Source organism: Tiliqua scincoides, chromosome 4, assembly GCF_035046505.1.
Source record: "Tiliqua scincoides isolate rTilSci1 chromosome 4, rTilSci1.hap2, whole genome shotgun sequence".
Lineage (NCBI taxonomy): Eukaryota > Metazoa > Chordata > Lepidosauria > Squamata > Scincidae > Tiliqua > Tiliqua scincoides.
The window spans coordinates 115,999,890-116,026,970 of record NC_089824.1 but is presented as its reverse complement, the minus strand read 5'-3'; the positions used below and the strand labels follow the sequence as shown (position 1 = coordinate 116,026,970).

The 27,081-nt window shown below is 45.5% G+C and overlaps 1 protein-coding gene and 1 pseudogene across 1 annotated transcript in view; one reads left to right on the top strand and one right to left on the bottom strand.

Annotated features, from left to right (window-relative positions):
• CACNA1E (calcium voltage-gated channel subunit alpha1 E) overlaps window positions 1–27,081 on the bottom strand; it is a 360,216-nt gene that overhangs the window by 48,928 nt on the left and 284,207 nt on the right. Inside the window, exons 27-38 of the mRNA XM_066623540.1 lie at window positions 26,153–26,249; window positions 24,283–24,443; window positions 23,187–23,324; window positions 22,362–22,563; window positions 19,956–20,120; window positions 14,861–14,971; window positions 13,687–13,770; window positions 13,439–13,564; window positions 11,146–11,211; window positions 4,033–4,124; window positions 2,729–2,894; window positions 2,046–2,173 (exon numbers count right to left, since the gene is read on the bottom strand). Coding sequence (XP_066479637.1) covers window positions 2,046–2,173; window positions 2,729–2,894; window positions 4,033–4,124; window positions 11,146–11,211; window positions 13,439–13,564; window positions 13,687–13,770; window positions 14,861–14,971; window positions 19,956–20,120; window positions 22,362–22,563; window positions 23,187–23,324; window positions 24,283–24,443; window positions 26,153–26,249 — 1,536 coding nt within the window. The remainder of the gene's footprint in view (window positions 1–2,045; window positions 2,174–2,728; window positions 2,895–4,032; window positions 4,125–11,145; window positions 11,212–13,438; window positions 13,565–13,686; window positions 13,771–14,860; window positions 14,972–19,955; window positions 20,121–22,361; window positions 22,564–23,186; window positions 23,325–24,282; window positions 24,444–26,152; window positions 26,250–27,081) is intronic.
• On the top strand, window positions 6,313–6,431 carry LOC136650811 (5S ribosomal RNA; annotated as a pseudogene).

The following is a 27,081-nucleotide window of genomic DNA, read 5'->3' as shown; positions in this document are numbered from 1 at the left end:
CTGTACCCAAACATTCGAGTGAGGCAAGTACATTGATATCTGCTATCCCAAAATGGGAGTGCTTAAAGCAGATCCATACTTTAAATGGCACATGTTTTTGCTGCCAATGTAATACTGGTGTTTCTTGCAGCAAACACAAACTCCACTGTCAGGCTGCCTGGGACCAGGGTCCAGCCATTATGATGCGAGAGAGTCTTCTTATGAAGCACAATCCAACTTTTAACAGAGATGTAAGAACAAAGCAAAGCAAAACTTACTAGAACCTGCCCAAATTAGGAGATAGGCTAAGAAGTCTTTCATCCCAACATGATTGGTCAGTCACTGCAACTGGTGGAAGGTCCAGGGAATTATGCCTCCTCCTGTCTGTATGATAAGCAGTGGCATACCTGGGGGAGGGGGTCCACAAGTGCAAATGCTCCCGGGTTGCACAGCTAGGGGGCCACTGCCCTAAGGGCCACCTGTGCCCACTACCTCCTCATCCAGAGGAGTTCTGAGATCTCCGGGAAACTGGAGGTGATGTTTTTAGGCCTTTTAAGGTTTCTAGAGGGCCTCAAAACGTCATGCCTTAGAAGGCCTTCTGAGCAACAAAGAGGCTGTGCGTGGCATCTCTGGCCCTCAGAAGTGCTATCAGTGCGGAATGCTATCAGTGCGGAAGGGGTCGTTTTCCTCAGTGTGTGTGTGTGTGTGTGGGGCATTTTACAGTCCTGGCCCAGGCAGCACAGGGGCTAGGATCGCCACTGGTGATAAGTAAGGTGTTCAGCTTACTTAAGTGTTTAGGTTCATCTTTGTGCACCTGATGTTTCCAGCATTGTGAACACCTCCAAGTCCAGGCTGGTTCCCTTGCTCCTTTGCTAGATCAGCAGTTGCTTCTACCAACTGCACTGATGCTTACATATTTGTGAGCTATTCTCAGTAAATTAGGGCGCAATCCTAACCCACTTTCCAGCACTGACATAAAGGCAATGGAGATCTGAGGTAAGGGAACAAACATTCTCTTACTTTGAGGAGGCCTCTGTGAGTGACACCCAACTGCAGGATGCAGTACATGTCCTATTGGCACCGCTTTGCCAGTGTTGGAAAGTTGGTAAGGATTTGGGCCTTAGTTTCACCAGTTAGCAATACAGTTGTGTGTTTGTGTGGATGCTAAATAAGCCAATCTCCTTCAGCCTCAGACCTTTGTTCTTGATAACAAAGCATGCACATCCTTAAAATCATTGTACATTCATCTGGAAGCTCCCTATATGTGTATATGGTTACGGATGTGTGTCTGTCATCTATTCCTTACACATTTGCTTCAGAAAACACTGGTGTACCTGTGGTAGACAGAACTGGTGTATGAAGTGTGGAGCTGCTCTTATTTAAGAGGACAGCAGAGATGCTTGTAAAATCATTATTATTGGACTAAAAATCTTCCCTTTAAAACACATTGTGGTCCATGGAACATAGGTGGTCCACGAGACTTTGAGAATTGGTCTGCGAGGTCTCAGGAAAAAAAATCACCTTTAATCACTTCCAGTGTCTCACCAAGCAAGCAAACTCCCAAGGACCACCAATGAGGGCAGAGAATGGACTGCCCACAGCTATAACCACTGAAGTGTCAGATGTAGCTGTGAGTAGTCAATTCACTGTCCTCTCTGTGGGAGAGCACTGTGGGACAGACCACCACTGTGGGCAGAGACTGAACCCCCCACAGCCACATGTGGTCCACGATTCCAATTTTTGCTCCAGTAGACTGTGGGTTCCTAAAGGTTGGGAACCACTGCTTTTAAAAGATGCGGCATGTAGACCTTAGGGGAAAAAAATGGTTTTAATCCTGAAGTTAAACATAACCCATAATTCAAACCAGCTCAATTCAAACCAGTTGTTTGAGCAGGATCTTTTGCAGTTGTTTTAGTAAGACCACCTCAGCTGCTTCAAAGAGGGTTTCACATAAGTAAATGTAGAGGCTATGGAACAGAGAAAGACTAGTTCCACTCCATTTACACTTGACCTAGGAACAAAATCTCAATAGTTCTTGAAAAATAACTAGGAGCAGGCCTACGTACCACGCAGCTCTGTCATACTCTGCCCAAATTCGGACAAATTCATCAAGGTGATGCGGTCCCAAGATGGAGGAATCCCGAGTTAGGTATTCAAAATTGTCCATGATAACAGCCACAAAGAGATTAAGCATCTAAGTATGAAGGAAACAGGAACAGTGTATGAGAAGGGGAAGAGAAAGAAGACAGACAGGGACAAAAGAAAGCAGAGGAACATATGGAAAGAGAGGCAAGAGCCAGGGTAGTGTAATGGTTTGGGAGGTGGACTCCAGGTTCAAATCTCCCCTTAGCCATGAAGCTTCCTGGGTGACCTTGGGCCAGTCACTTTCTCTCAGCCTCACCTACCTCACAGGGTTGTTGTGAGGACAAAAGGAGGGGAGAAGCTGTGTACACTGCCCTGAGCTCTTTGGAGGAAGGGTGGTATAAAAATGTGAATAATAATAATAATAATTTGCAACTCACTTCACTTTGTTTTATGACAGCAGAATTCTTTTTTTATGTTCCCCACTGCAAAATTTTGGCTCCTTTAGCTACTTATAATGATAATATGTTGCATTCTCAACCATTTTAATGAAAACAGGGGCAGAAAAAATAATTCAGGAATATCCTGTATTCTACCAGTCATGGGATTGTAGCCAATGATGTCTCAATGAGGCTGGAATGCAAAGGGTTAGGAAAGGGGAACTCACCAAGAAGGAGCAGAAGAAGATGAAGGACACAAAGTAAACATACGCCAGCTCTGTGCCACACCGCTCATTTCCATTTTGTCCAGATGTTGCTGTGGTGTCTGGCTCACAACCTTTCCCTTCCAGGCATGAAAGCATGATCTCCTGCCATGCCTCCCCTGTAGCACTCCTGCATGCAAAGCCAATCCATTCCTCAAGTTTACTACTTCATCCAACAAATCTCCCTTGCTCTCATAATGTAATTATTTCTTGCATTATTAAACAGCAGCTCAGGACTGTAGCCACAGAAGGGCCAGTGGATGCACTGCCCCACAAAGGACTTTAGAGCAGTGGTTCCCAAAGTGGTTCCTAAAGTCTTACTTGGACTTTGGGACTGCACTAAGTTTTTGCATGGGCGGGGGAGCTGTCCCACAGTGCCGCAGCGATCATGTCGCAGTGGGGACCCAGGGGCTTGTAATCATACTTGGGGGGTTGCACAGGCCTCGGAGAGGGTCTGGGAGGTCCGTCTGCAAGCCTCCGTGCTGCTCCTAATTGCTCCGATCTGTAATCAGAGCACTTCTGGTTTTCGTGAGAAAACCAGAAATGTGCTCTGACCACAGATCAGAGCAATTTCAAGATTCGGGAAGGCCCTCAGAGAAGGCTGCGGGCCTCCCAGACCCTACCCGAGGCTGGTGCAACCCCCCAGGTATGATTACAAGAGGAAATGTGCAGAGGATATGAGAAAGTTGGTCTAGAGATGTTCTAGGCCACCATTTTCATCTCCTCCACACACTTCATTTTCTACTCTGTCTTTTAAAAACTCCAATAGTGGGAACAGGAGCAGACGTGGCCAGTGCAGTGCAGGACCAGGACAGGTTAGGCAAGACAAGCAAGGATAGCAGTAGCCAGTGGAGGCGGCAGCTACAGGATGGGCAGATTTCCCTGTCAATCCACTGCCTCCCATTAGTCTACCACATGAGGCAGCCTCAAGAGTGGACACACACAGAAATGTGGCTGCTCCACCTAACAAGGAAGGCTGGCTACAGCCCTGTATCCACTGCTTCAGAGGAAGACAGAACTTGTTACTAACAGTCCATAGGGTTACTGTAGCAGTGCTTTGTGATGTATGGTCAGGGCCTGTTCAAAGAAACAAAGATCCAAACACCCATTTCAAGTACCAGAACGTTTACTGGTCCCCTTGAAGTAAAAATATCCTCAGTCACATATTTGGCTGACTAGCTCCCAAAAGTTTTTGGAAATCGTGTTAGAGACTATAAAACTGCTATGCTGAATATAAAATGTTTCTATGAATTAAAAAACCCATTTACCTGAAAAGAAGCATAAGTGAGCCTAGGAAGCTGCGGAAGTTATTGTGGCGGTTAATGTGGCTTTCTTCATCTAATTTGATATTTCCAAAAACCTGAAGACCAGAGAAGTGAAAACTTGACATAGTGTGTTTGATAAGGCAACGAATACAGCCATCTCCCAGTTCAGGCCCCTGACCACCTTCTTTCCTCCCATCCCCAAGGTAGAATGATTATCATACCTCTGCCTGATCAAGACAAAGGAAGCAACTGTGGCTGCAGACAAACAATAGCTTTTCAGAGCCTTCAAGGCAGGAATGGAAACTCAAGTCAGGTGGCTTGTGTCTGAGCTGCAAAATCAGCATTTCTGGCTGACTCATGTACACTTGAGTCACCTGCACTGATGACTGGGGCACTGACTCGAGTCTGTGGCCACCTGACTTGGTACTGATTCCCACACATGCGCACTGGAGTCTATCTGTTTATGGGTGTGCTTGCTTACTCTTTTTTGTGGCCTGACAGACTTGTGGAGTCACCATTCAGACTGGGCGAGCAGCAGGAAAGTTCCAGCCAGGAGGTAGGGAAGGGTTAATGTTTTACTTTGCCATGGGGGTGGGGAGGTGGGAGTGGACTCTCTTGTCCATCTCTGATAGGAATTGGTGATCATTGGATGAAAGATGGTTGGTCTGATATTTTCTTTGGCTGAGATGGGGGAGAAGGAGGAGCCCTAGGGGGTTCTTGCCTTAGAATTGGCTGGAGAAGCCCAGGGAGGGGGAGGAGGCAGGGAAGCCGGGGTAGGGGAGGCGGTTCGTAGCAATCACGCTTTCCAACACATGGCTCCTCATGGCTCCGTTATTACTTGGGAGGTGGAAGCGTTACTGAATGACCAGTGCAAATGGGACTACTTCTGAGTAGAGATGCAAAGGATTGGGTCATTCTGATAAGCCTTGAAGCTGCTGTGCGTGACCCTCCTCCCTCTTGCTGTTTCTGTCCCTGTTCTCAGCTGTCCATCTCACCCCCTCCCACTTTGTTTACAGATGGGCAGCAACATCAGGGGGGTGTTAAAAGAGAACTCTGACACACACACACACACACACACACACACACACACACACAAACCATTTCCAGGTTCTTGCAGCCACTTCCTGAGTCATGAAGTGCCTGGAGTTTGTGGACACTCACAGCAGCAGCTGTGGCGAAACTGTTCAAGCCACTGCTGTGAATGCCCAGGCGGCGGGCGCTGCTGTCTTCCCAACTTGAGAAGTGGCTGGAGCTTGTGGGCACTCTCAGCGGTGGCTGGAGCAAAATTGCCCCAGCAGCTGCTGTGAGTACCCAGGTAATGCAGTCACTACCTGACTTGGGAAGCTACTGGAGCATGCATTTACTCACAGCAGTGATTTTGCCCTAACCATAGCTGTGAAAAACACTCCAGCTGCTAATTTGAGCGCCCACACGCTGCAGTTGCTTTCTCACTCAGGAAGCGATTATAGCAGGCACACACTCACAGTAGCAGCTGACACCCCCCTTAAATGGCATCCAGGGCATTGCCTCTAGGTATGCCTCTGTCATTGACTGTCCACTCATCTCCCTTTCACTTCTGCCGCTTCAGAGAATTTCCATGGTTTCAAAAACCTGTAAGCAGAGGCATAACTAGGGTGGAGCCAGAGGGGCACCTGCTTTGAGCACTACACCATATGGGGGTGTATAACTGTCCCCAGGCTTCACTCTAGTTATGGAGGAGATGCTGGAGGCTTCGTGCTCCCATTCCTGTGGAGGCTCTCTACAAGCATGCAGGGAGTGTAAAGCTGCAGCAGCAGCAGCAACACTGGGGCAAAAGAAACACATGTAAACTCCATGAGGAGTCAGATTCCCACACACCACTTTCAGAAGTCTTAAAAACTACTTTTTGTCTTCAGTCCATGCCTGTGACAATCAACTAAATATCGTAAGCTGTCAAGTGGGCCCTTGTTCTGAAACACAGATTCAACCCCACTATGGGCAGCATAGTTAATATTTGGTAATATTTGGTGGGGCAAACTGCATGTCAACTGCAGCTGTGTACAAGGAAGCCCTGCATGACCCCTACTCCAAAGCAGCTTTTGGAGGCGATGATTTGCATCATAAAAGGGTCAGGAGGAAAAGAAGGGCTTAACTTTTCCCTTGTGAGCTGCTTCTTCATCTGGCCCATCTTTAGCCAACACACACAGGGCTGGAACCTCACATGGGTAAAGCACCTAGAGGGAGGGGTAGTTTGGATCCCACTAGGAATATTTATTGATTGCAGTTAGAGAGGCCTTGGTTTTAAGTGATGGACCTGTTACCCTGCATGTGCCCAATCTCATCTGATCTTGGAAGCTAAGCAGGGTCAGACCTGGTTAGTACTTGGATGGGAGACCGCATGGGAATACCAGGTGCTGTAGGTTTATACCATAGTCTTTCGAGACTGAAGGTTTCCAACCAATTTGACAATGAAATAGCTATGTTTCTGAACAATGAATTTCCAACAATCTCAGTGAGTTATACATACATGCCATCAGAAAGAACAATTGTTTTGGGCCTATTTGTCTATTTTGGGCTTCTAGCTAATATTTAAATTCATGCATTATATGAATTAAATTCATTTATTAAAACAATTCTGTCACCATTATCCATATTTGCAAGTTACTTTCTGACTAGAGACATTTTCGCTTACGAAGGACACAGTACTGATAACACTAGATAAGGCTGTGTTATACACCAATATACCACATGAGGATGCCAGGCTAGTATGAAAGAATATTTTAGATGCACATGATGCAAACATTAACCTACACATTTCTTACTGGACTTAACTATAACAGGTTGGAAAACGAACCAAATTCGAAGGTCTGTTTTATTTACCAGTGAAAAGAATAGCCATGGGCTATTTTTAGCTGTACACATTTTAGCTGTACTTATTCGTCATAGATGACGAATTAGGTCTGAAAGATAGAATCTCTAAACACATAGACGAACAAGCCTTGCTAAGGGAGAATCAGCATGACTTCTGTAAGGGTTAGTCTTGCCTCATGAACCTTTTAGAATTTTTTGAAAAGGTCAACAGGCATGTGGATACAGGAGAACCTGTGGATATTATATATCTGGACTTTCAGAATAATAATAATAATAATAACTTTATTTTTACCCCGCCTTTCTCCCCGAAGGGACTAAAGGCGGCTTACAACATATTAAAAACAATTTAAAAACAAATAAAAACATATTAACACATCATAAAAAACAGCAGTCAGAGTAAAAAAAATAGGTAAAAAGAGCATAGAGCAGCAGCAAGTCATAAAAGAATCAGGCCTGTAAAAAATATTAAAAGATGTTAAAAGGCCGAGAACTCAGAAGGCCTGTTTAAACAGAAGGGTCTTCAGGCCTTGCCGAAAGGTCTCAAGAGAGGGAGCCATTCTTAAGTCAAGGGGAAGGGTGTTCACCAAGTAGTTGGTGCCACTACTGAGAAGGCCCTATTTCTTGCAGCCGCCCCACGTACCTCCCTAGGCGGCGGCACTTGTAAAAAGGCCTTCTCTGATGACCTAAGAGGGCGAGCCGGATTGTACGGGAGCAGGCGATCTCTAAGATACCCTGGTCCAGAGCAGTATAGGGCTTTAAAGGTCAATACCAACACCTTGAATTGGGCCCGGAAACGAATGGGCAGCCAGTGCAGCCGCTGGAGAAGCGGACTGACAGGGTCAAACTGCCTACCTCCAGTAACCACGTGGGCCGCCGCATTCTGCACTAGTTGCAGTTTCCGAACCGTCTTCAAGGGCAGCCCCACATAGAGCGCGTTACAGTAATCTAATCTCGATGTCACCGAGGCATGGATCACCGTGGCCAGGTCTTCACGATCCAAGTATGGCCGCAGCTGGCGCACCAGCCGAAGCTGAGCGAAGGCCCCCCTAGCCACAGCCGCCACCTGGGAATCCAGGAGCAGCTGCGAGTCCAGGTGGACCTCCAAGCTGCGGACCTGCTCCTTCAGAGAGAGTGCAACCCCATTCAGCGCAAGCCGATAGTCCAGCACCTGCATTGAGGATTTCCGAACCAGGAGAGCCTCTGTCTTATCCGGATTTAACTTCAGCTTGTTAGCCCCCATCCAGATCCTCACTGCCTCCAGACAGCGCTCCAGGCCCTCAACTGCCACCCTGGAGTCTGGAGGAAAGAGCTGGGTGTCATCAGCATATTGATGGCACCCCACTCCAAACCCCCGGATGACCTCTCCCAGCGGTTTCATGTAGATGTTAAATAGCATGGGGGACAGAATTGAGCCCTGTGGCACCCCGCATCTCAAGGGCCAGGGTGTCGAACAGGCATCCCCCAGCACCACCATCTGGGACCGACCCTCCAAGCAGGAGCAGAACCACCGCAAAACAGTGCCTCCAGCTCCCAACTCGGCCAATCGGCCCAGAAGGATACCATGGTCGATGGTATCGAAAGCCGCTGAGAGGTCCAGCAGGACCAACAGGGACGCACTTCCCCTGTCCAGTCCCTGGCGTAGGTCATCCACCAAGGCAACCAAGGCGGTTTCTGTCCCAAAGCCCGGCCTGAAGCCAGATTGAAAAGGCGTTAGACATGGTCCCTCACCAACTGAGAAAACTCCACAGTCAGGGAATTAGAGGGCAGGTCTTTTCATGGATTGGGAACTGGTTGAAGACCAGGAAACAGAAAGTGGGTGTGAATGGACAATTTTCACAATCAAGAGAGGTGAAAAGCAATGTACCCCATGGATCTTTCCTGGGACCGGTGCTTTTCAACCTCTTCATAAATGACCTGGAGACAAGGCTGAGCAGTGAGGTGGCTAAGTTTGCAGATGACACCAAACTTTTCCGAGTGGTGAAGACCAGAAGCGATTGTAAGGAGCTCCATAAGGATCTCTCCAAACTGGCAGAACAGGCAGCAAAATGGCAGATGTGTTTCAATGTTAAGTAAGTGTGAAGTAATGCACACCAGGGCAAAAAATCAAGACATATAGGATAATGGGTTCTGAGCTGTCTGTGACAAATCAGAAGAGAGATCTTGGGGTGGTGGTGAACAGCTTGATGAAAGTGTCGACCCAATGTGCCGGCGGCAAAGAAGGTCAATTCTATGCTTGGGATCATTAGAAAAGGTATTGAGAACAAAATGGCTAATATTGTAATGCCATTGTACAAATCAATGGCAAGGTCACACCTGCGGTATTGTGTCCAGTTCTGGTCACCACATCACAAAAAGGACATAGTGGAAATGGAAAAGGTGCAAAAAAGAGTGACTAAAATGTTACTGGGCTGGGGCACCTTCCTTATGAGGAAAGGCTAAAGCGTTTGGGGCTCGTCAGTCTAGAAAAGAGACACATGAGGGGGGACATGACTGAGACATACAAAATTATGCACAGGAAGGATAGAGTGGATAGAAAGGTGCTCTTTTCCCTCTCACACAACACCAGAACCAGGGGACATCCACTAAAATTGGGAGAGTTAGGACAGAAAAAAGAAAATATTTCTTTACTCAGTGTGTAGTTGGTCTGTGGAACTTCTTGCCACAGGATGTCATGATGGCATCGGGCCTAGATGCCTTTAAAAGGGGATTGGACAAATTTCTGGAGGAAAAATCCATCCATCTGTGATGTGTATGTACAACCTCCTGATTTTAGAAATGGGTTATGTCAGAATGCCAGATCCAAGGAAGGGCACCAGGAGGCAGGTCTCTTGTGGTCTTGTTTGCTCCCTAGGGCATTTTGTTGGGCCATTGTGAGATACAAAAAGCTGGACTAGATGGGCCTATGGCTTGATCCAGCGGGGCTGTTCTTACATTCTTATGAAAGAAAGTTTTATTTTGCAAGCAGAAAATAATCTCTTTTGGAACGGCACTATATTTTGATTAATTTATGATTTTTTCTGGTATTCCGGGGTGTGCCAAATAGCACAACAATGTCATTCATGAATAAATGCAGTACATCCATTGTTTAAGATTTTTTATGAATATTCAAGAGATTTTTTTTTATACTAGGGTTTAGAAGTTACTTTATTTGTTAAATCTAGAAGTAGGAATTCTATTCTACATTATAATATGATAATATTATTACACATAAAGAGGCATTTGTTTAAGATTAATTTATGCATTTAAAAATTAAAAACACCAATAAAGAACATTTTGAAAGTCATTCTACATTTTATGCCTGTGTGTTGAAGAAAGTGGATTATCCAATTCGTATAATCAAGTCAGTTCTGAAAGGGTAAAATCCCTAGAAAGAAGACCATTATTTCAGAATGCTGTAAAACATCAAGAACAGGGGTGCCCAAACCCCAGACCTGGGGCCACTTGCAGCCATCAAGGACTCCCAATCAGGCCCTCTGGGAGCCCCCAGTCTCCAATGAGCTCTGGCCCTCCAGAGACTTTCTGGAGCCCATGCTGGCCTGACGCAACTGTTCGACCTCTCGTGTGAGCTGTGGGATGAGGGCTCCCTCCACTGCTTACTGTTTCATGTCTGTGATGCAGCAGTGACAGCAAAGGAAAAGTCAGCCTTGCTTTGTGCAAGGCCTTTTATAGTCCATGAGCTATTGCAAGCCCTTCATTCATATAAATTCCATCTCTAATGTATTAAGTAAATTTATTCAAATTTGAAATGTAAATTAACTATTTTTTCCCAGCCCCCAACACAGTGTCAGAGAGATGATGTTGCCCTCCTGCCAAAAAATTTGGACACCCTGATCAAGAATATAAGTTAGGGCCCAATCCTATCTTTCCCAGGAGGGGGAAAGGATTGGCAGAGGCCTCCTCTGCCGGATCCTATGTCCCCATTGGGCTGCAAAGCCTGACACAGGGCTTTTCAAGTCTGTGCTGGCAAAATAGCTGGCACAGACTCAAGTAGTCCCATTGAAGGGCCTGGGACTTTCCTTGGGAGAAGGGGATGAATGTTCCCTTCCCTCAAGGAGACCTCTGGCAGTCTCCCTGGCACTGCTGGATGCAGAAGTAGCCATTTTGATGTCACTGTACTTGGCGGTGCCAAGGAGCTTAGAATTGGGCTGCCTGTCTGCAACCTGGAAAATAATTGTGAAGCAACTTGAATGCCTAATGCTAACTATTATTGTTCTGCCTTTACCAGGCAGAAGCTGTGGTCACAGTTATTTCCAGAGATTTGCTTACCTGCATTCCAATGATTGCATAAATGAAGAAGAGCATCGCGATCAGGAGACAGACATATGGGAGGGCCTGAAAGATGCAAACAATGCAAGGATTTGCTTTATTACATGTACAGCAGTATTTGCCTTTCTATAAAATGGGTGGCTCTGCTCACTTGTCTGAGCTTCCTGGAGCTATAGAGAAATGGTGGTTGATCATAGCTGCTAGACAGTTGCGTACCTACCATAGGGTGAGATGGGGCAAAAGCTCCAGGTGCCAACCGTTAGGACCCCATGGAAGCCTGCAGGGGCGTTAACTGTGCTTCCAGTTTGCCGGAAGCACGGTTTGTAGCGCCGGGGAACCTCATAGAGGTTTCTCCGGCATGGGCTGCGGTTACGTGAGGCTCCATGAGCCTCTGGTGAGTAGGGGGGTGGATATCTGTGGGGGGGCAGCGATAGCCTGTGGGAGGGCACCATCACAGAGCTTTGCCCCAGGCGTGGGGCTGTGGAGGTCCGCAGTTGCTAGAGAAGATAAAATACAGGTGCAACCTGTTTATCCATGGAGTTTTTATCTCAATGGGGTGGGGGAATTCAAAGTCCCACACACCTTTGCCTCCTTTGCCCTGCACTGGTGTCTCCATTTCAAGGCAGCTCAAAACACTGCAAAAAGGCTCCGACTTGCACAGGCATGGAAATAGCCCAGGAGCCATGGAAGAGGTTCCCCTTGCAAAGGAACAGTGAGACTCCTGAAGCCCCTGAGCCGGCAAAGAGCCTGAAGAGGGGAAGGGAGGGGAACCTCTGTAACCAGAACATATGCGGCAAGGTGGAGCGCGCTCTCTCTCTCTCTCTCTCTCTCTCTCACACACACACACAGGGGCAGGTGCGATGGTAACAGAAGGGATTGCTTTAAAAAACCCAGGGAGCGTTTGCCGAATCCCCCCCCACTTCAGTCCGAGATAGTGCAGGCTCTCCATGCTCCAGCCTACACAAACAAAACAACCCAGCAAGCAAGTCTTCCCAGCATGAGATATAGGCTACAATCTGATCCACACTTTCCTACGAGTAAGCCCCATTAACTAGAATGGGACTTACTTCTGAGTAGGCAGGCATAGGACTGGGCTCTGAGGCTACAATCTTTTGCACACTTTCCTGGGAGCAAGCCCCATTGACTAGAATGAGGCTTACTTCTGAGTAGAAGTGCATAGGACTGGACTCTTAAAAGCTCAGCACCCCACTGGTGAAAGAAGAGGGGACAGCTGGCAACGGGGAGGGCTGAGTAGGGAGCCGAGGAGGGAGAAACGAAAGAGCGGAGGGGGAGCTGATTGAGAACTGCTGCCTTAGTTTCCTTCCATCCCTAAGTGTCAGGCTGTAACTCTATGAAATTTGTGTAAAACACATCATTTTAGCACAACACATTTTTTCCTAATTGTAGCGGGTCAGGGCACTGAACTCACATGCATAAAAAGGCTCCACCTGTACCACCCATTAATGGACAGTTAAATAAAGTATTGCATGATGCAATGATGTCAAAAATAACTTTGACTTTTGGTCCCTTCTAGCTCTATACTTCTCCCATTTTAAAAATGTAGCTCATTGGATATAAGCATATGTTTACTGCAAGATGGGGGAAAAACTAGCAGGGGTGCACTTTTACCATTCAAAGAAAAGGCTGGGAATTTGACTCCATACTTGGGTAAGGAAAGATTCCAACCATCTAATGGAGGGGAGAGAACACCACAAGCCTGCAGTCCTGTAGAGCAAGAGGACTGGACACAAGGGGATACAATTCCAAGTGAAAAAGGCATCTCCTTGCTTTATGTAGCATAGAACTGCCAATCAAAGGCAACTTGGAAGTGGATTCAGTTGGCTGCATATCTCTTTAAAGCAGGCTGTGTCTCCCCTTCCAGTAATAATCACAATTGTCATTTGAAAGTATTCAGGCCTTGCTAAGTCTGATTGGACTTCTTTAACACACCACTGGAAATTGGTCCTGCAACAGATCTCCCAGGGTATGCTTTAACAACACGAATAGAAACTTCCTGTTGTGCGTATGGATAGGTTAGGCACAACATTAGCTCTTTCTCCCATGCCGGTACTACCCATTTGTGTTAATTAGGAAAACTAAGCATAGGCATGCATTTCTCCTTCCTGACCATGTGCTTTGAGGATGACTGACAATCTGATTTAGATTCATGACTGCCTGCGAATATGCTTGTGTGGAAGTGCTCCAAGACCCTGTATGAAATGTTCAAGTAAGTTAGTACTTTGTCCTATGCTATCCACTAATCTTGTGAGGAAGACACAAGGTCATCCTTTACCTTGAATGATTGCACAAAAGTCCACAGCAGAATTCGAATGGTGTAACCCTGGCGAAGCAGTTTTATGAGACGGGCTGCCCGGAATAGCTTCAGAAAGCTCATATTGAAGCCACTGGTATTTACCAGCTTATAAAAGAATCAAAGAGGGAGAGAAAGGTCAAATAGTTTAAAGAGAAGCAAGAAAAACATCACACTTATTCCTTTTCTTTAAGCCCACTCAAAGGAGAGGCAACGGAATGGAACTTTACCTTGCTATCTGTCAAGATAATTTCTGTGATGCTGCCAATCACAGTGATGAAATCAAAGATGTTCCAGGTATCACGGAAATAATTCTGTTGGAAGATATGGCAGGAAGGAGTGGATGGAAGGGTGCAGGTTAAACCATGATAGGTACTTCAGGTTAACAATGACATCCTTTCAGAAGGCTGCATACATACCTATCCAGGTGCATGTGGAATAGCATACAAATTCTCATGAGGTCCAATTTAGAATTATTGGCTTAGATCTATAGCCTCACTGTGATAGAATAATGTTCCTGGCAAATTTGCCCTTACATCTGTAGGTGGCCACCCCCAGGGAAGGCCTAGTGCAACTGCTGTCCCCTTGTGCTAAACGCCTGGGACCCAGTAAAGCACAGGGAACAGGGCATTACATCATCATCACCCTAACCATAACAGCCTGGATGGGTAGCAATTTTTTTCATCTTGTATTTTCATCAAGGCAACTCAATGAATTTATGTCTTCCCAGGACCCTCAGCCCCAGTTTTAACATTAACAAAATGATATATATCTGAGTAAATAAAAACTTCAACACACTTTTGCCATGATTGGTCATTTAAGAGCATATTTATGACATCAAAAGTACAGTACAGTACTTAACTAAAGGGTAGTTTGTCCTTCCATCTGTTTCAATGTTATGGCTCCCAATGGATTCCACTAATGAAATGCATTTGCAAATATATTGCACAATTATATATAATTGGCTCTCCAGTGGCCTCATGACATGCATGGATCACTCAAGAATTTGGCTTCCAGTTCATGGAATAATCAAGTAGCCAAGCAGCAGCCCCACCTTCTGCATCATTCCTCCAAACAACTGGGGATTGGCCAATGTTGGAAAAAAGATACTGGACTAAATGGATACTGGCCTAAATAAGCCCTTGGTCTGAACTAATATTCCTAGTAAGGCATTTGTAATAAAGTTAACACTCAGTGGAATGACATGACTATCTACATTCCAGGAGACAATAAATGAGATAATGTTCGAATGATAATGTAAAGGTCCCTATACAGGTTTAAATGACTTCAATCCCAAATTCCCACAATCGCATGCATAAGGACTTTGTAGCCACCTAATAGGTGGGGACTAGAATAAACCAAACTAGAAAGATAATCTCCACCCCCAAATACTGTGTAACTCACCAGGAAGCCAAAAGCTATAATTTTCAGGACACATTCCAATGAGAAAACCATGGTAAAAGCAATGTTCAGGTATTTCAGAGCCAGTTCATATGTGTACGGAGCAGAATAGTACTGTTGAAAAGGAAACAAAGAGACATGCATGTCATGATAGTATCCTGGGTTGCACTTTCACCAGCTTTTCTCCTGGGTTTACTGTAACCCCAGAAGTTCCCCTACCACTGTAGGGTTTTATACTTTTTCATTAATAATTTGAATGCCAAATCAGGCAGTGGCATAGCTAGGTCATTTGATATCCGGGCCCCATAAATTTTTGACACCCTCCAACACAATAAAATCAATCAATCAATCAATTAATCAATCTTTTTCACATTTTAATACCACCCTTCCTCTACGGAGTTCAGGGTGTTGTGCATGGTTCCTCCCCTTCTTTGTCTTCACAACAACCCTGAGGTAGGTGAGGCTGAGAGATGGTAATAGTCATGCATGAAATGAATAATAATAATGGCCAGAAAATAAATGCTGTGGATATTTCCCTATAAGCAATAGATGAATGTCAGTGCCATCCCCTGCATATAGTATTCAGTAATATACTACCCTTGCATCAGGAAATTCAATGTAGCCATTATTGTTAATAACCACTGATAGACTATAGTCCACCATGAAAGTTTAGAATTCAGCTTAAAAGTCATCTAACAGCCCAATCCTATCCAATTTTCCAGTGCCGGTGCTGCTGTGCCTATGGGGTATGCACTGCTTTCTATGTTGGGGATGCAGTCACAGAGGCCTCCTTAAGGTTTGTGAACATTTGTTCCCTTACCCTGGGGCTGCATTGTGGTTGCACCAGTGCTGGAAAGTTGGATACGATTGGGCTGTAAGCCAGTAATCAACACCACCCAACCTTCCCATTACTGGCATCACTAGGGTTGGTGTTACCCAGTCTGGCAACTCATGGGGTCACTCCCATTAACTTTATTTATTTAACTATAGAACAGTGCAGGTCCCCCAACCAATCAGTAACCAATAAAAAAACAGTGGCCAACTTGATGACACTCACACAACTGAATAAGAGTTGGGAGTATTAGCTCTGATACATGGAAAAAGGAGCTGACTCATAATAACATCTTATTGGTACCATGCTGTCTCATAATAACACCTCACTAGCTCTCAGAACATACAGACTCATTGGTCAGTTTTGAGTTCACATTTCTGCCCAGCCCACAGGTGTACAAATTTGATCCCTGTTGCATATGTGCAACATTGGGCAGAAATTGCTTAAGGAAATCCACTTTGGGCGCAATCTAACCTAACCTGCACTGGAACAGGCAAGCCAGGAGGCTTGCGCTGTATCCAGCCATGGATTGTGGCCAGAAGCGGCTCAGCCAGAGGTAAGGGTAAATTCATATTTGAACACATGTTTCTTAACCCCTGGGTAAGGGCTGCTGGCCACAATAGGTCTCCTCTGGAGGTGGCACAAGTCCAAGGAGAACGGAGCGGCTTGAAGCTGCACCTGTTCTCCCCGGGAATGAGGGTTGGGATCTGGCATAACTGCTGGATCCCAGCCTCGCCTCCCGCTCCCTGCCCGCCCACCCCCAGGGTAGCCCATCTCCTGCCCTCCCCCCCGTCCAGGAACGCCTCCCTCCCTCCTCCTCCATGTTTCTCAACTTGTTTTAAAGCTGTATGTGGCAAATGTTCTGAGAATCAAGTGTGACAGCTAATATTATAATGCTGTTGTACAAATCTATGGTAAGGCCACACCTGGAGTATTGTGTCCAGTTCTGGTCACCACATCTCAAAAAGGATATAGTGGAAATGGAAAAGGTGCAAAAGAGAGCAACTAAGATGATTGCTGGGCTGGGGCACCTTCCTTATGAGGAAAGGCTATGGCGTTTGGGCCTCTTCAGCCTAGAAAAGAGACGCCTGAGGGGGGACATGATTGAGACATACAAAATTATGCATGGGAAGGATAAAGTGGATGGAGAGATGCTCTTTACACTCTCACATAACACCAGAACCAGGGGATATCCACTAAAATTGAGTGTTGGGAGAGTTAGGACAGACAAAAGAAAATATTTCTTTACTCAGCGTGTGGTTGGTCTGTGGAACTCCTTGCCACAGGATGTGGTGACGGCATCTGACCTGGATGCCTTTAAAAGGGGATCGGACAAGTTTCTGAAGGAAAAATCCATTACAGGTTACAAGCCATGATGTGTATGTGCAACCTCCTGATTTTAGAAATGGGCTATGTCAGATGCAAGGGAGGGCACCAGGATGCAGGTCTCTTGTTATCTGGTGTGCTCCCTGGGGCATTTGGTGGGCCCGCTGTGAGCTACAGGAAGCTGGACTAGATGGGCCTATGGCCTGATCCAGTGGGGCTGTTCCTATGTGACAAATGTGAGAAGTCAGTCCTTTTGGGGAACAGCCACAGGGGATAATACAGAAGAGAAATAAAAATACAGAACAGAAAAATACAAAACAAATAAATAAAAATAAAAATACAGAAGTTACCCAGGAGAACAAAACTCGTTCAGTGGTTTCTGAAGGAAAAATGGTATGAAAGTGCTGTTCCAAAAGCATTAGGCTCATTACAAGGTTGTGCCTTGTTATCTACTGGAGTTCTGAATGGAACCTCCAGTGGATTAAAAAAAAATCAGTGGGTACCAAATCAGTGGAAAAATAGCTTTAAAGACCCACTTCTGGGTTTCTTGTTCCTCTTTTGTCGCTCCGGAATGCATTGGTATAGACACTATACTGCATTCAGTCACTAGATGGGGTGAATAATGAAATCTAGTGGAATGAAATTATCCCGATCACCCAATTAAAGAGGTGGTCGGAGTTTGTTTGGCCTGGCCTGGACACGAGAGTCCAGTCCCTCCCCAAGGGGGAGGTGAAGGGGGCTGGGTCTGGCAGCCACGGCGGACCTTTTAAAAGGGGACAAGACCCAGACCTCTTCCTCCTTGTGCACGTGGGCACCGTGTGAATACCCGCCCGCCCACCCGCCCTAGAGGCAGTCTGAGTTTAACTGGTCGCTGTTTGGGGCCGGGTAGGAATTTTTTGCTGCCTGCCAAGATTGGCCGAGGGGCAGGCAGTTTTTTTGCCTACCCCAGACTGTTATGGGCCAGGGGGTTACACCCCCCCCCCTGTTTGCAAGCTGCCATTGGTCACTTTAAGAGGGCAGGTGGTGTCACTTTAAGAGGGTTAGGAGGCGTGAATGGGACTTTTGGCATGCACCTTCAGGCAGCATAGGCAGGGTGGAACCCTATTTCAGTCCTCAGGGGCTTGGCGGCACAAGGACGTAGACGGGGCCCTGGCCTGGACCGCAGGGCACACTTCAGAGGCTCAGCGGCTCATGGTGGCGCAGTCTGCGGTCCTGCTGCCTTTCCCTTAAGGGATAGACATGGATGAGACATGCCATCCCAGCAGCGGGGCGCGACTCGGAGTCGGGTGCATGCCCGCCTGGGGGCAGAGGTTTCTGGTACCGCCCAGAGGTCCCTCCCCGCACCACAGGGGCTTTCGCTGCCTCGGATGCTGCAGGTCTCAGCCTCTGCTCCTCTTGTTAATGTACAATAAAGTGGCCCTTTCTCAGACTGGTTGTCTGAGAAACAACCAGAAACCTCTGTTGTCCCGAGTGTTCATTGGACAGTGCGGAAACAATAATTATTTAACAGCATAAAGGAAGGAAATTGGATTTTATTGCTTTATTTCCTTGTTACAATGCATTTAAAGGTAGAACCCAGTATCAGCAGTGAGTCAGATTAGTGGATGCCAAATCAGTGAATACCGACATTGCACCTGTACACTGAATTCTTGAACTTTCAAAAAGCTACTGACAAAGTCCCTCACCAAGAGCATCTGAGTAAACTTAGTACTCATGGAATAAGACAGTGGTATTCAAACTGGGGCATCGCGACACCCCAGCCTGTGGGTCCTGGCCTCTGCCCCCTTAAGGGGTGGGGGCAGCCAGGAGACGGGGCAAGGCAGCGGCGCGATCCGCAGGATCGTGCTGCTCAGGGGGGCTGCAGGGGCTTGGGTGCACTTGCCCAAGCCTCCTGTAGCCTCCCGGGGGTGCGGGGAGCCCTGCGCAACCTTTGCAACCCTGCGAACCCGCCCCCGCAAAGACTTACTGCAGGTTTCAAACTCCCAGAGAGTTTGAAAACCGCAGGAATAAGAGGACAAATTATTTTATGGACTGGTACTTGGTTAAACAATAGGAAGCAGAGAGTAGGACTAAATATGGAATTTTCACAGTGAAGAGAAGTTAGAAGTGGGATTCCCCTAGGATCTGTCTTCAGTCCAGCACTTTTTAACATTCATAAATGATCTGTAATTCAGGGTCACAATAAGCTGTACAGTTCTAGTTACCACACCTCAAGCAGGATATTATAAAGGTGCAAAAGAGGCAAAAATGATCACAGGACCACAGCAATATTATGCCTCTGAATACCAGTTGCAGGACAGCAATGGCAGGAGAGAGCTATGTCTTTTTTCTTCTTGCTTCTGGGCTCCAGAGAGGCACCTGGTAAGTGACAAGATAGGCCTTTCATCTGATACAGCAGGGCTTTTCCTATGATTTTATGTACACTTGAAAACATAATGTGAGAAGTGATTCTTTATTGTTTTCCAAAGCAAGGAAGGGCCATTGTTCAATGGTGGCACCCATGCTTTGAATGCAAAGATTCCAAGTTCAATTTCCAGGAAGGGGTGGAAAAAACCCTTGACTGAAAGTCTGAAGAACTGAGGTTAGTCCATGTGGAGAATACTGAGCTCAACAGATTAACAGTCTGACTTGGTAAGTCTTTCTATATTCAGTCCTTAGTATCTCTGTTAAAAGGATTTGGGGTGGTAGGACTGGGAAAGGACTTCTCTGGAATCCTCAGAGAGAGCTGCTACCAACCAGAGTGGACAATACCCTGGGCTAGATGGCAGATCCACATGTTTATGATTTTTCAGCTGCTGGTGATCTGAATCAGAAGGGAAGGTATCTCCTAGGTGACAGCAAACTGTTTCTATAAACTAACTGGTGAATTTAGCCAGACTATTGCAATTCCAAGAAATCTTTAAAGATTGCCCCACTTTTAGAGATAGACATTCATCTCACCTTCATCATGAGTACCACAGTGTTAAGTGCTATCATGGCCATAATGGTGTATTCAAATGATGGGGAGACCACAAAGTGCCAGACCCGGTACTGAAAAGTGTGTCGGTTTTGAGGCATGTAGCGGGTGAGAGGTTTGGCGCTGATGGCAAAGTCAATGCATGCTCTCTGGAAAAAGAGGGGGGGGAAGTAAGTTTGTCAATCAGCAGACATATTATTCTCATTTCTAATAATTTTATCAGTCATAATTATATCACACTGAGAGCTTTACAAGAGAGTAGAATACATCAATGTTTAAATGGTTCACAATCTGAACAAGCAAGGTATACACACAAGGAAAGGGAATTATCATTAGGGCTGAACTGAAACAGCCTTTTGAGAGTTTATGGTTTGTTGAAGAGCAGTTCCATTTTTCACAGTGCTTTTCTCTGTCTCCTCAAAGTTTCATCTCTGTATCTGTGACAAAGTTATGGACATCATAGGAAGTGGTGCAAAAGCCCCACAAGCCTTTTGTAGTCGGTTCCCTGGTACCAGAGCTGTCCTGGCATCATCCCAGCCTTGCCTACAGTCACATAGGCCAGGGGGAGCCGGCATATAAAGGGGGCTCTGTCTGAACTTTGTCTTATTTGGCTAGTGAACTTACTCATCAAGCTTGGTCAGACAAGGACAGGCATTTCACATTCCCGTTTGTTCCCAGGGCTCAGAGGCTTTCCTGAATTATGACCCACAGGCAAGCTTAGGGGATACACAGTTCCTTGAAGCTGCAGCCTCTAGGAGGATTGCACAAGTTAGTCTGAGCTCTGATTAGTGTCCAGGACTTGAATGAAAAGCAGAGAATATATTTTGATTGTGTGTGATTTGCTTTTATTAAAGGTTCCAAATGCAGATTTGGATGAGAGAATCAAGACTCACAGACATTTGGCTCAACTACATGGTAATGTCCTATAGGTAAACTTATGGGTCCAATGAACAACACTTGTCCCTGACACTCAAAGTCTCCATGTCAGGTACCAAGGAACACTGCAGTGCCAGGGAATTCTAAAGATAGCACCAAGCTGTAATCACAGTGTGCATACTAATGTGTAAAAAGAAGCAGAGGTGACAAGGACATAACACTGGTTAGTTCTCAGAAGTATGGTACACAGACAAAAATGTAAATATACATGTGCCTTTAATTGGCATTGCGCTGCAGTCTTAAAATACAGCTATGTAAGAGAGGAAAGTACCTTCTTTGAACTCTCCCTGTTAGGGAAATTGATTCCCAGGAAAAAACAGGTGGACCACGGGGAGTAGCATCTAGTGATTAGCACACTGCACATCTTCCTGCTCCCCACTTTCCCTTTATTGAACCAACAGCTGAATGGCATAAAAAACTTGGTAGTATGTATCCACTGCCACTATCACAGGCTATAGAAATGAGGCAAAGGAGGGCTGTCTGGGGGAAAAAATCCTCCAAAGACAGTACTGAACCCCAGGCATTCCTATTAAAAAATCAAACCCACAGTAGTGTCTGCAGGACAAAGAAATGTAACATTCCACTGAAATTACCCGTGAAAATGGACTAGGCAGCCAAATTCTCAAAATGTAACCAGTTTATTAAAAATCTAAAGGAAAAGGACAGTCCCTAGCTTAAGCTACCTACATAGCTCAATGAATCCCATCATGCACTTACAGGTGAGCAAATTGGTGCTCCTTTCAGAGTTCCCAATGAATGGATCTCTCAGGTGACCAGCCAAGAATAACGAACACTTTCTGTGAGCTGTGAAATGTATAACTTTGCTCTGATGATGGCATTAATGATGCTCTGGTTGGAGAGTGGAACCCACCTGGTCACTCCATCTGACATCCCTGATTAGATGGACAGGTTTGGCTGCCCAATTACTAAGCTCATGCCAGTCCTGCAGGATTGTTTCGGGAATACTGGAGTTTCCCAATGAAGGACAAAGGGCGCAATCCTAACCCACTTTCCAGCACTGAGGTAAGGGCAATGCAGCTCCAAGGTAAGGAAATAAACATTCCCTTACCTTGAGGAGGGTTCCGTGAGTGCTCCCCAACTGCAGGATGCAACAATGCCCTGTTGGCACAGCTATGTCAGTGCTGGAAAACTGGTTAAGATTTGGGCCAAAGGCTGTTTGCAAAGGATAACCTGTAAGATTTTTAGGTTGCTGAAACGGCACAGGAATTTCTGGGGAGTCAAATGTGGCCAAAAACAAGAAAAATAAAGTCAAAAATAGGGGGAAAAAGTAGGGCAATCATCGTACTCTTGTCTCATAATATAAGATGTCTCTAGGAAGCCTGCTCTGGAATACTATGGATCCAGAAGTTGGAAAAGGTTTGGAGAGATCTGCCCGATCTCCATTCAGGCAACAAAATAACTCTCTTCCCAAACTCCTCTTGTTTGGACATTACCTCATTCTTCTCCAGACTGCACTCTTCCATCATTTTGTCTCCTTGCTCCTGGAAAGTGATGATGATGAGAGCTACAAAGATGTTAACAAAGAAAAAAGGAAAGACCACAAAATACACCACATAAAAAATGGACATCTCCATGCGGTTGCTACGGCTAGGGCCGCGATCCTCCTCAGTCACATCCACTGAATGCTGTAGAACCCTGGGGGTATAGTGAGAGGGAAAGAGAGAGAACAAAGGGTCACATGCTAATGGCACATCCATGCTCAATGACTATGCTAAGGATAGCTCCACTAGGAGAACATCATGTTGAAAGAGGGCAAGACCCCATCAAACAGATGATCTATATTATGCAACAGAATAAGTGTTACATGTTCTACTGCATCATCACATCTCAGGTGGGGGAATTATGTGTTTCAGTGTACTGTACATACAAAAATATCACTGCACAAAGAAATCTAACAGGATAGAGAAGGGTTTTAGCTCACTCCCGAAACACGGCAGATAAGTGCAGGGAAGTTTTGTCATGGAGAAAGATTCAGACATGCATGCATAGATCTGCCTGTTTTTCTGCATGGGGAAATTCTATCAGACGCAGGCATTTCTCATGCTGTATAGTAGACTTCTGACCCACAAGTCTGCAGAATGGGAGGGTAAACTGACTAGAGATTTGTAGTTGTATAATGATGAATGAAAATCTTCCTTCAGGAATGAATAACTCACATTTATTTTCTTATTAAAGTATAAACTTTCCAGGTGTTCACTGCTGAAAACAGTTTAAGGCTGTGCTTCTGTGCGTCATTACTAACATGAGAGAATACTCACTGTGGCCATCCTTCACCAGTGGAGACAGTGAAAAGTGTAAGCAAGGCCCAAATAATATTGTCATAGTGGAATTCATGGCGCTTCCATTCCCGACATTTTACTTCCATCTTGTTTTTCTCATGGTCCACATAGTTGCCTCTGCAAGGTTGGGAAAGATCTTTAGTCTCTTGACTCAGTATAAGCACAAAAGAGGACGGAAGAAGCCTCATGATATAAGCTTCCAGGACAAGAAATGTAATTATCTTTTCCTGGGAGAGATGGAAAAGTTTTGACTGAGTGAACCAAGTGAGGGACAGGTTGAAAACAGACAGTGGAGTCCTGCTTTATGATGGTAATCTGTTTCAGAGATACCATTGTATTGTGAAAATATTGTAATGTGAACCCAATAATGCATTGGTTTTTTGGTCATGTTTTCTAAGGCCTTGGAAGTTGAAGTTTCTGTCCCAGAACTAAGCTATTTTCCTCTTTACTAAGTGATTTAAAAGGTGCCTCCTGCACTCTTTAGGGGCCCATGGTTATCCATTTACACAATGTTGTAATTATAAAACACAAATTACAAGGCTGTATCCCTCCCTTGATATACACAGCCACAATGTTTAGAAAGCTGCTACCAGCTGACAGCCCAATCCTATCCACACTTTCCTGGGAGTAAGCCTCATTGACTCAGACTTGCTTCTGAGTAGACATGCATAGGATTGGGCTTTGAGATGCTAGTCTAGTGTTTGCATCAGCTATGTCCTTCCCTCCAGACACACAGCCATGATGTTAAAAATGCTGCTATTGGCTCAGATGCTACAAAACGCTTACATTCACATATCTGATTGGCTTATCTATTGTCCATGAGGTCCTGTTGGTGGCAATTGTGAGCCCACTGTAAAGTGAATAACTTATTGTACATTGAACCTTGTTTTACTACAGAGATCCCATTGTAAAGTGATTTGATCTTTAAGTAAACCCAATCAGAATTAAGAAGGGGATGAAACTGAAGACCAATACTATATTTTAAAATGTGCATAATTTCAAAATTTTCTAAACGAAATTGAATGAGAACAGCTTGTGCCACAAACCACGGCTAGATGCTTTGTGCTATACCTACATGCAGTCCTTCTCTGTGTCTTTCGAGCTGTCTGTACAGTAGAAGAATTTACCCTTGAAGAGCTGGACTGCGATGACAGCAAAGATGAACATGAAGAGCTTGTAGACTATGAGGATGTTGAAGACATTTTTCAGTGATGTTACAACACAGTCAAAAACAGCCTGTGGGGGAAAGGAAGGCAAACTCAGAAAGAACAATGCATCATGGGCAATCAACACTCAACACAATCTTTTGTTAAGGCATTTTGATTAAAGGAACAAGTTGCATATCAGCAACACTGGGCCATTTATATTACTGAAATTCTTTACAGTCATAGGTGCTTCCACGTGTACAGCTTAGCTCATGTAAGCTGCAGTAAACTGCACAGTGGGGAAGTATTCACATCCTACAACTGTAGCAAGGACACTATAAGGAGCAGCAGTTCCAAGTCAGCAAAAAGTTAAAAGACCAATAACAGCATATCAGTTTCTCTTGCTTACAGACGAGATAGTGGCAGAGTGACAAGATGCAAAGGAGGACAAGTCTTCTCTAACTTTAGTAGCTGCACCATAAATAGAGTTTGAGCATGTGTATTTTTTAGGGACTTGAGGTGCGGGTGTGGCAGGTAAGACAGAATCACCCCATCATAGTCCATGGAAAAGCACCACAGCTGCCCTGCCTGCTTACACCCAAGAAGGCTCTCCTTACATCAGCTTTTTCAGGTATAAGGAGTACCTCCTCAGGAGTAAGCAGGAAGGGCAGCTTTGGTGCTTTTCCATGGACTATGATGGGCTGGTTCTGCCTCACCTGCCACACCACATGACCCTAGTAGTCTTCTGTATCCATGCATGACAAAAGGCATGTCACTACTGCACCAGTTTAAACTGGATTAATAGTCATTTCCTCTTCCTAGCATACTCTGGGAGTTGTAGTTTTGTAAAGGGGTTAGGATCCCCAACATCCTTGCCAAACTAGTTCCCAGGATTCCCTGAAATAAACAATGACAGTTATGCCGGGTAAGACCAATTAAGGCTACAATTCTATACCCCGGTTTCTGGGAGTAAGCCTAACTGAACACAATGGGACTTCCTTCTGAGAAGGCATGCCTAGGATTGTGCTGCCAGTTTCTAGTCTTGAAAGGCCCAAGCCCAACCTGCCAAATTTCCCTCTTCTACACAAGTCCTAAGAGGTAAAGCAGGGGCATAGTCAAGATGGGGCCTGATCAGCCATGTGCTGAGGGTCCATGTCCCTGAAAAGGCCCTCATCCATGTCTGTTCACTCCCTACCTGTTCTGAACAGCAGGCCTGCAGCTGTTGCTACTCTCCTTGTCCCCTTTGCCTGGTAAGCATCTCCATGGCAACTGCAGCAGACCACTCTCTTGCCATTTTGAAATTCCCTGGTGCTCTGCCCCCAGATTATCATCATGGTATATGACATCCATGAAATTTAAAATAGTGCAGAGGAAGGTGAACAAGGACAGCCTGCTGCTGCTGCTCTGTTCTCTATTGCCCAGTAAGTCATGCTTGACCAACAATGGGGGCAGTAGCAGCAGCAGACAGAATTCTCTCTCATTACAGTAGTTGCATAAAGCAAAACTCTCCTGAATATTGCCCAGTCTGCTGCAAATGACAGGCAGGTAGCTATGTCTGCACATGCCAGCAGCGTGGCCACTACAATGTTGGGGGCCCCTGCAGGGATTGTGCTTGGTCTCCTGGCTCTGGGTATAAAATCCATAGTCCTTAATCCATTGCATTTGGTCACCCTAGTGCAGCAAGTGCTTCCTTAAAAGGGTAGAGGGAAACTGTGGCAATGAAAGTGCCAAGCACTCATCACATGGGGTCAACTGAATAAGTTGGTTTTAAGAAGGAATTCCAGAAGTACAAGATAATACCTTGAGCTTGGGCAAGCGCTTGATAGTCTTCAAAGGCCTCAAGACTCGTAGAACACGGAGAGACTTAATAGTTTTAATGTCCCGGCCTTTGTTGGTCCTGTAGAGTCGGGAGCAGAGGCAACCCACACAAAAAAAGGGGGGGGAGAGAAAAAAACCAAACCTTTCAACATCAGTTGAACTCACAACAGAAATTGCTATTTCCCCGATATGTGCATGCGATGGAAAAACTGGGCCAAATTTCAGCTTTGTAGGCCCCAAGAACCGGAAACAGTGCAAATTATATTGCACTGCTCAATGATCATCAAATTTTCTACCTTCTGAGAACCTTCTGAGATTCTATGACACACATTCACCATGGCTTCATGTGCACTGAGTGTCTAAGAACACACCTACAACTACCGTGTAATTGTTTTATCACAGGAGAAGATTGCTTTAGGTGGGCAGGCCGCCCTAGAGCAACATCTGCCATTGCTGATGTTCTTAAGGAGGATGAGGAACCCCCAACAGGCATCAGAGGAATGCCAAGGTTCTCTAGAACACAGTTTATAAATCCCAGGCTAACTTACTACAGGAACAGTGTTTAAAATCATATTTTGGAAAGAAGTTTCAAACTCAAAATGACAGAAGTCCCGGTCACAAGTAGCACGCAGCCTGAGAGCATAAAAAGCTGGCTACAACTTCAGAGTATTCCCTTATCGCTCGCATTATCTGTCAATTTCAAATCTTATTGTTGTGAGAGTGAGATAACAAGGTTAAAACAGGTGATCTGACACTCTTGCTGAGTTGGACCATCTGTCACAAAGGCATCATGCCATTATGCTCCATGTGTCATAAGCTCACAGTCTCTGGGAGGTCAGAGCAATCGTTTTGCTCTCTCTTTTCAGTCTCTCTCAGCAAATGGCAGGAGCAAAATGTTCCCTTTTTCAGTA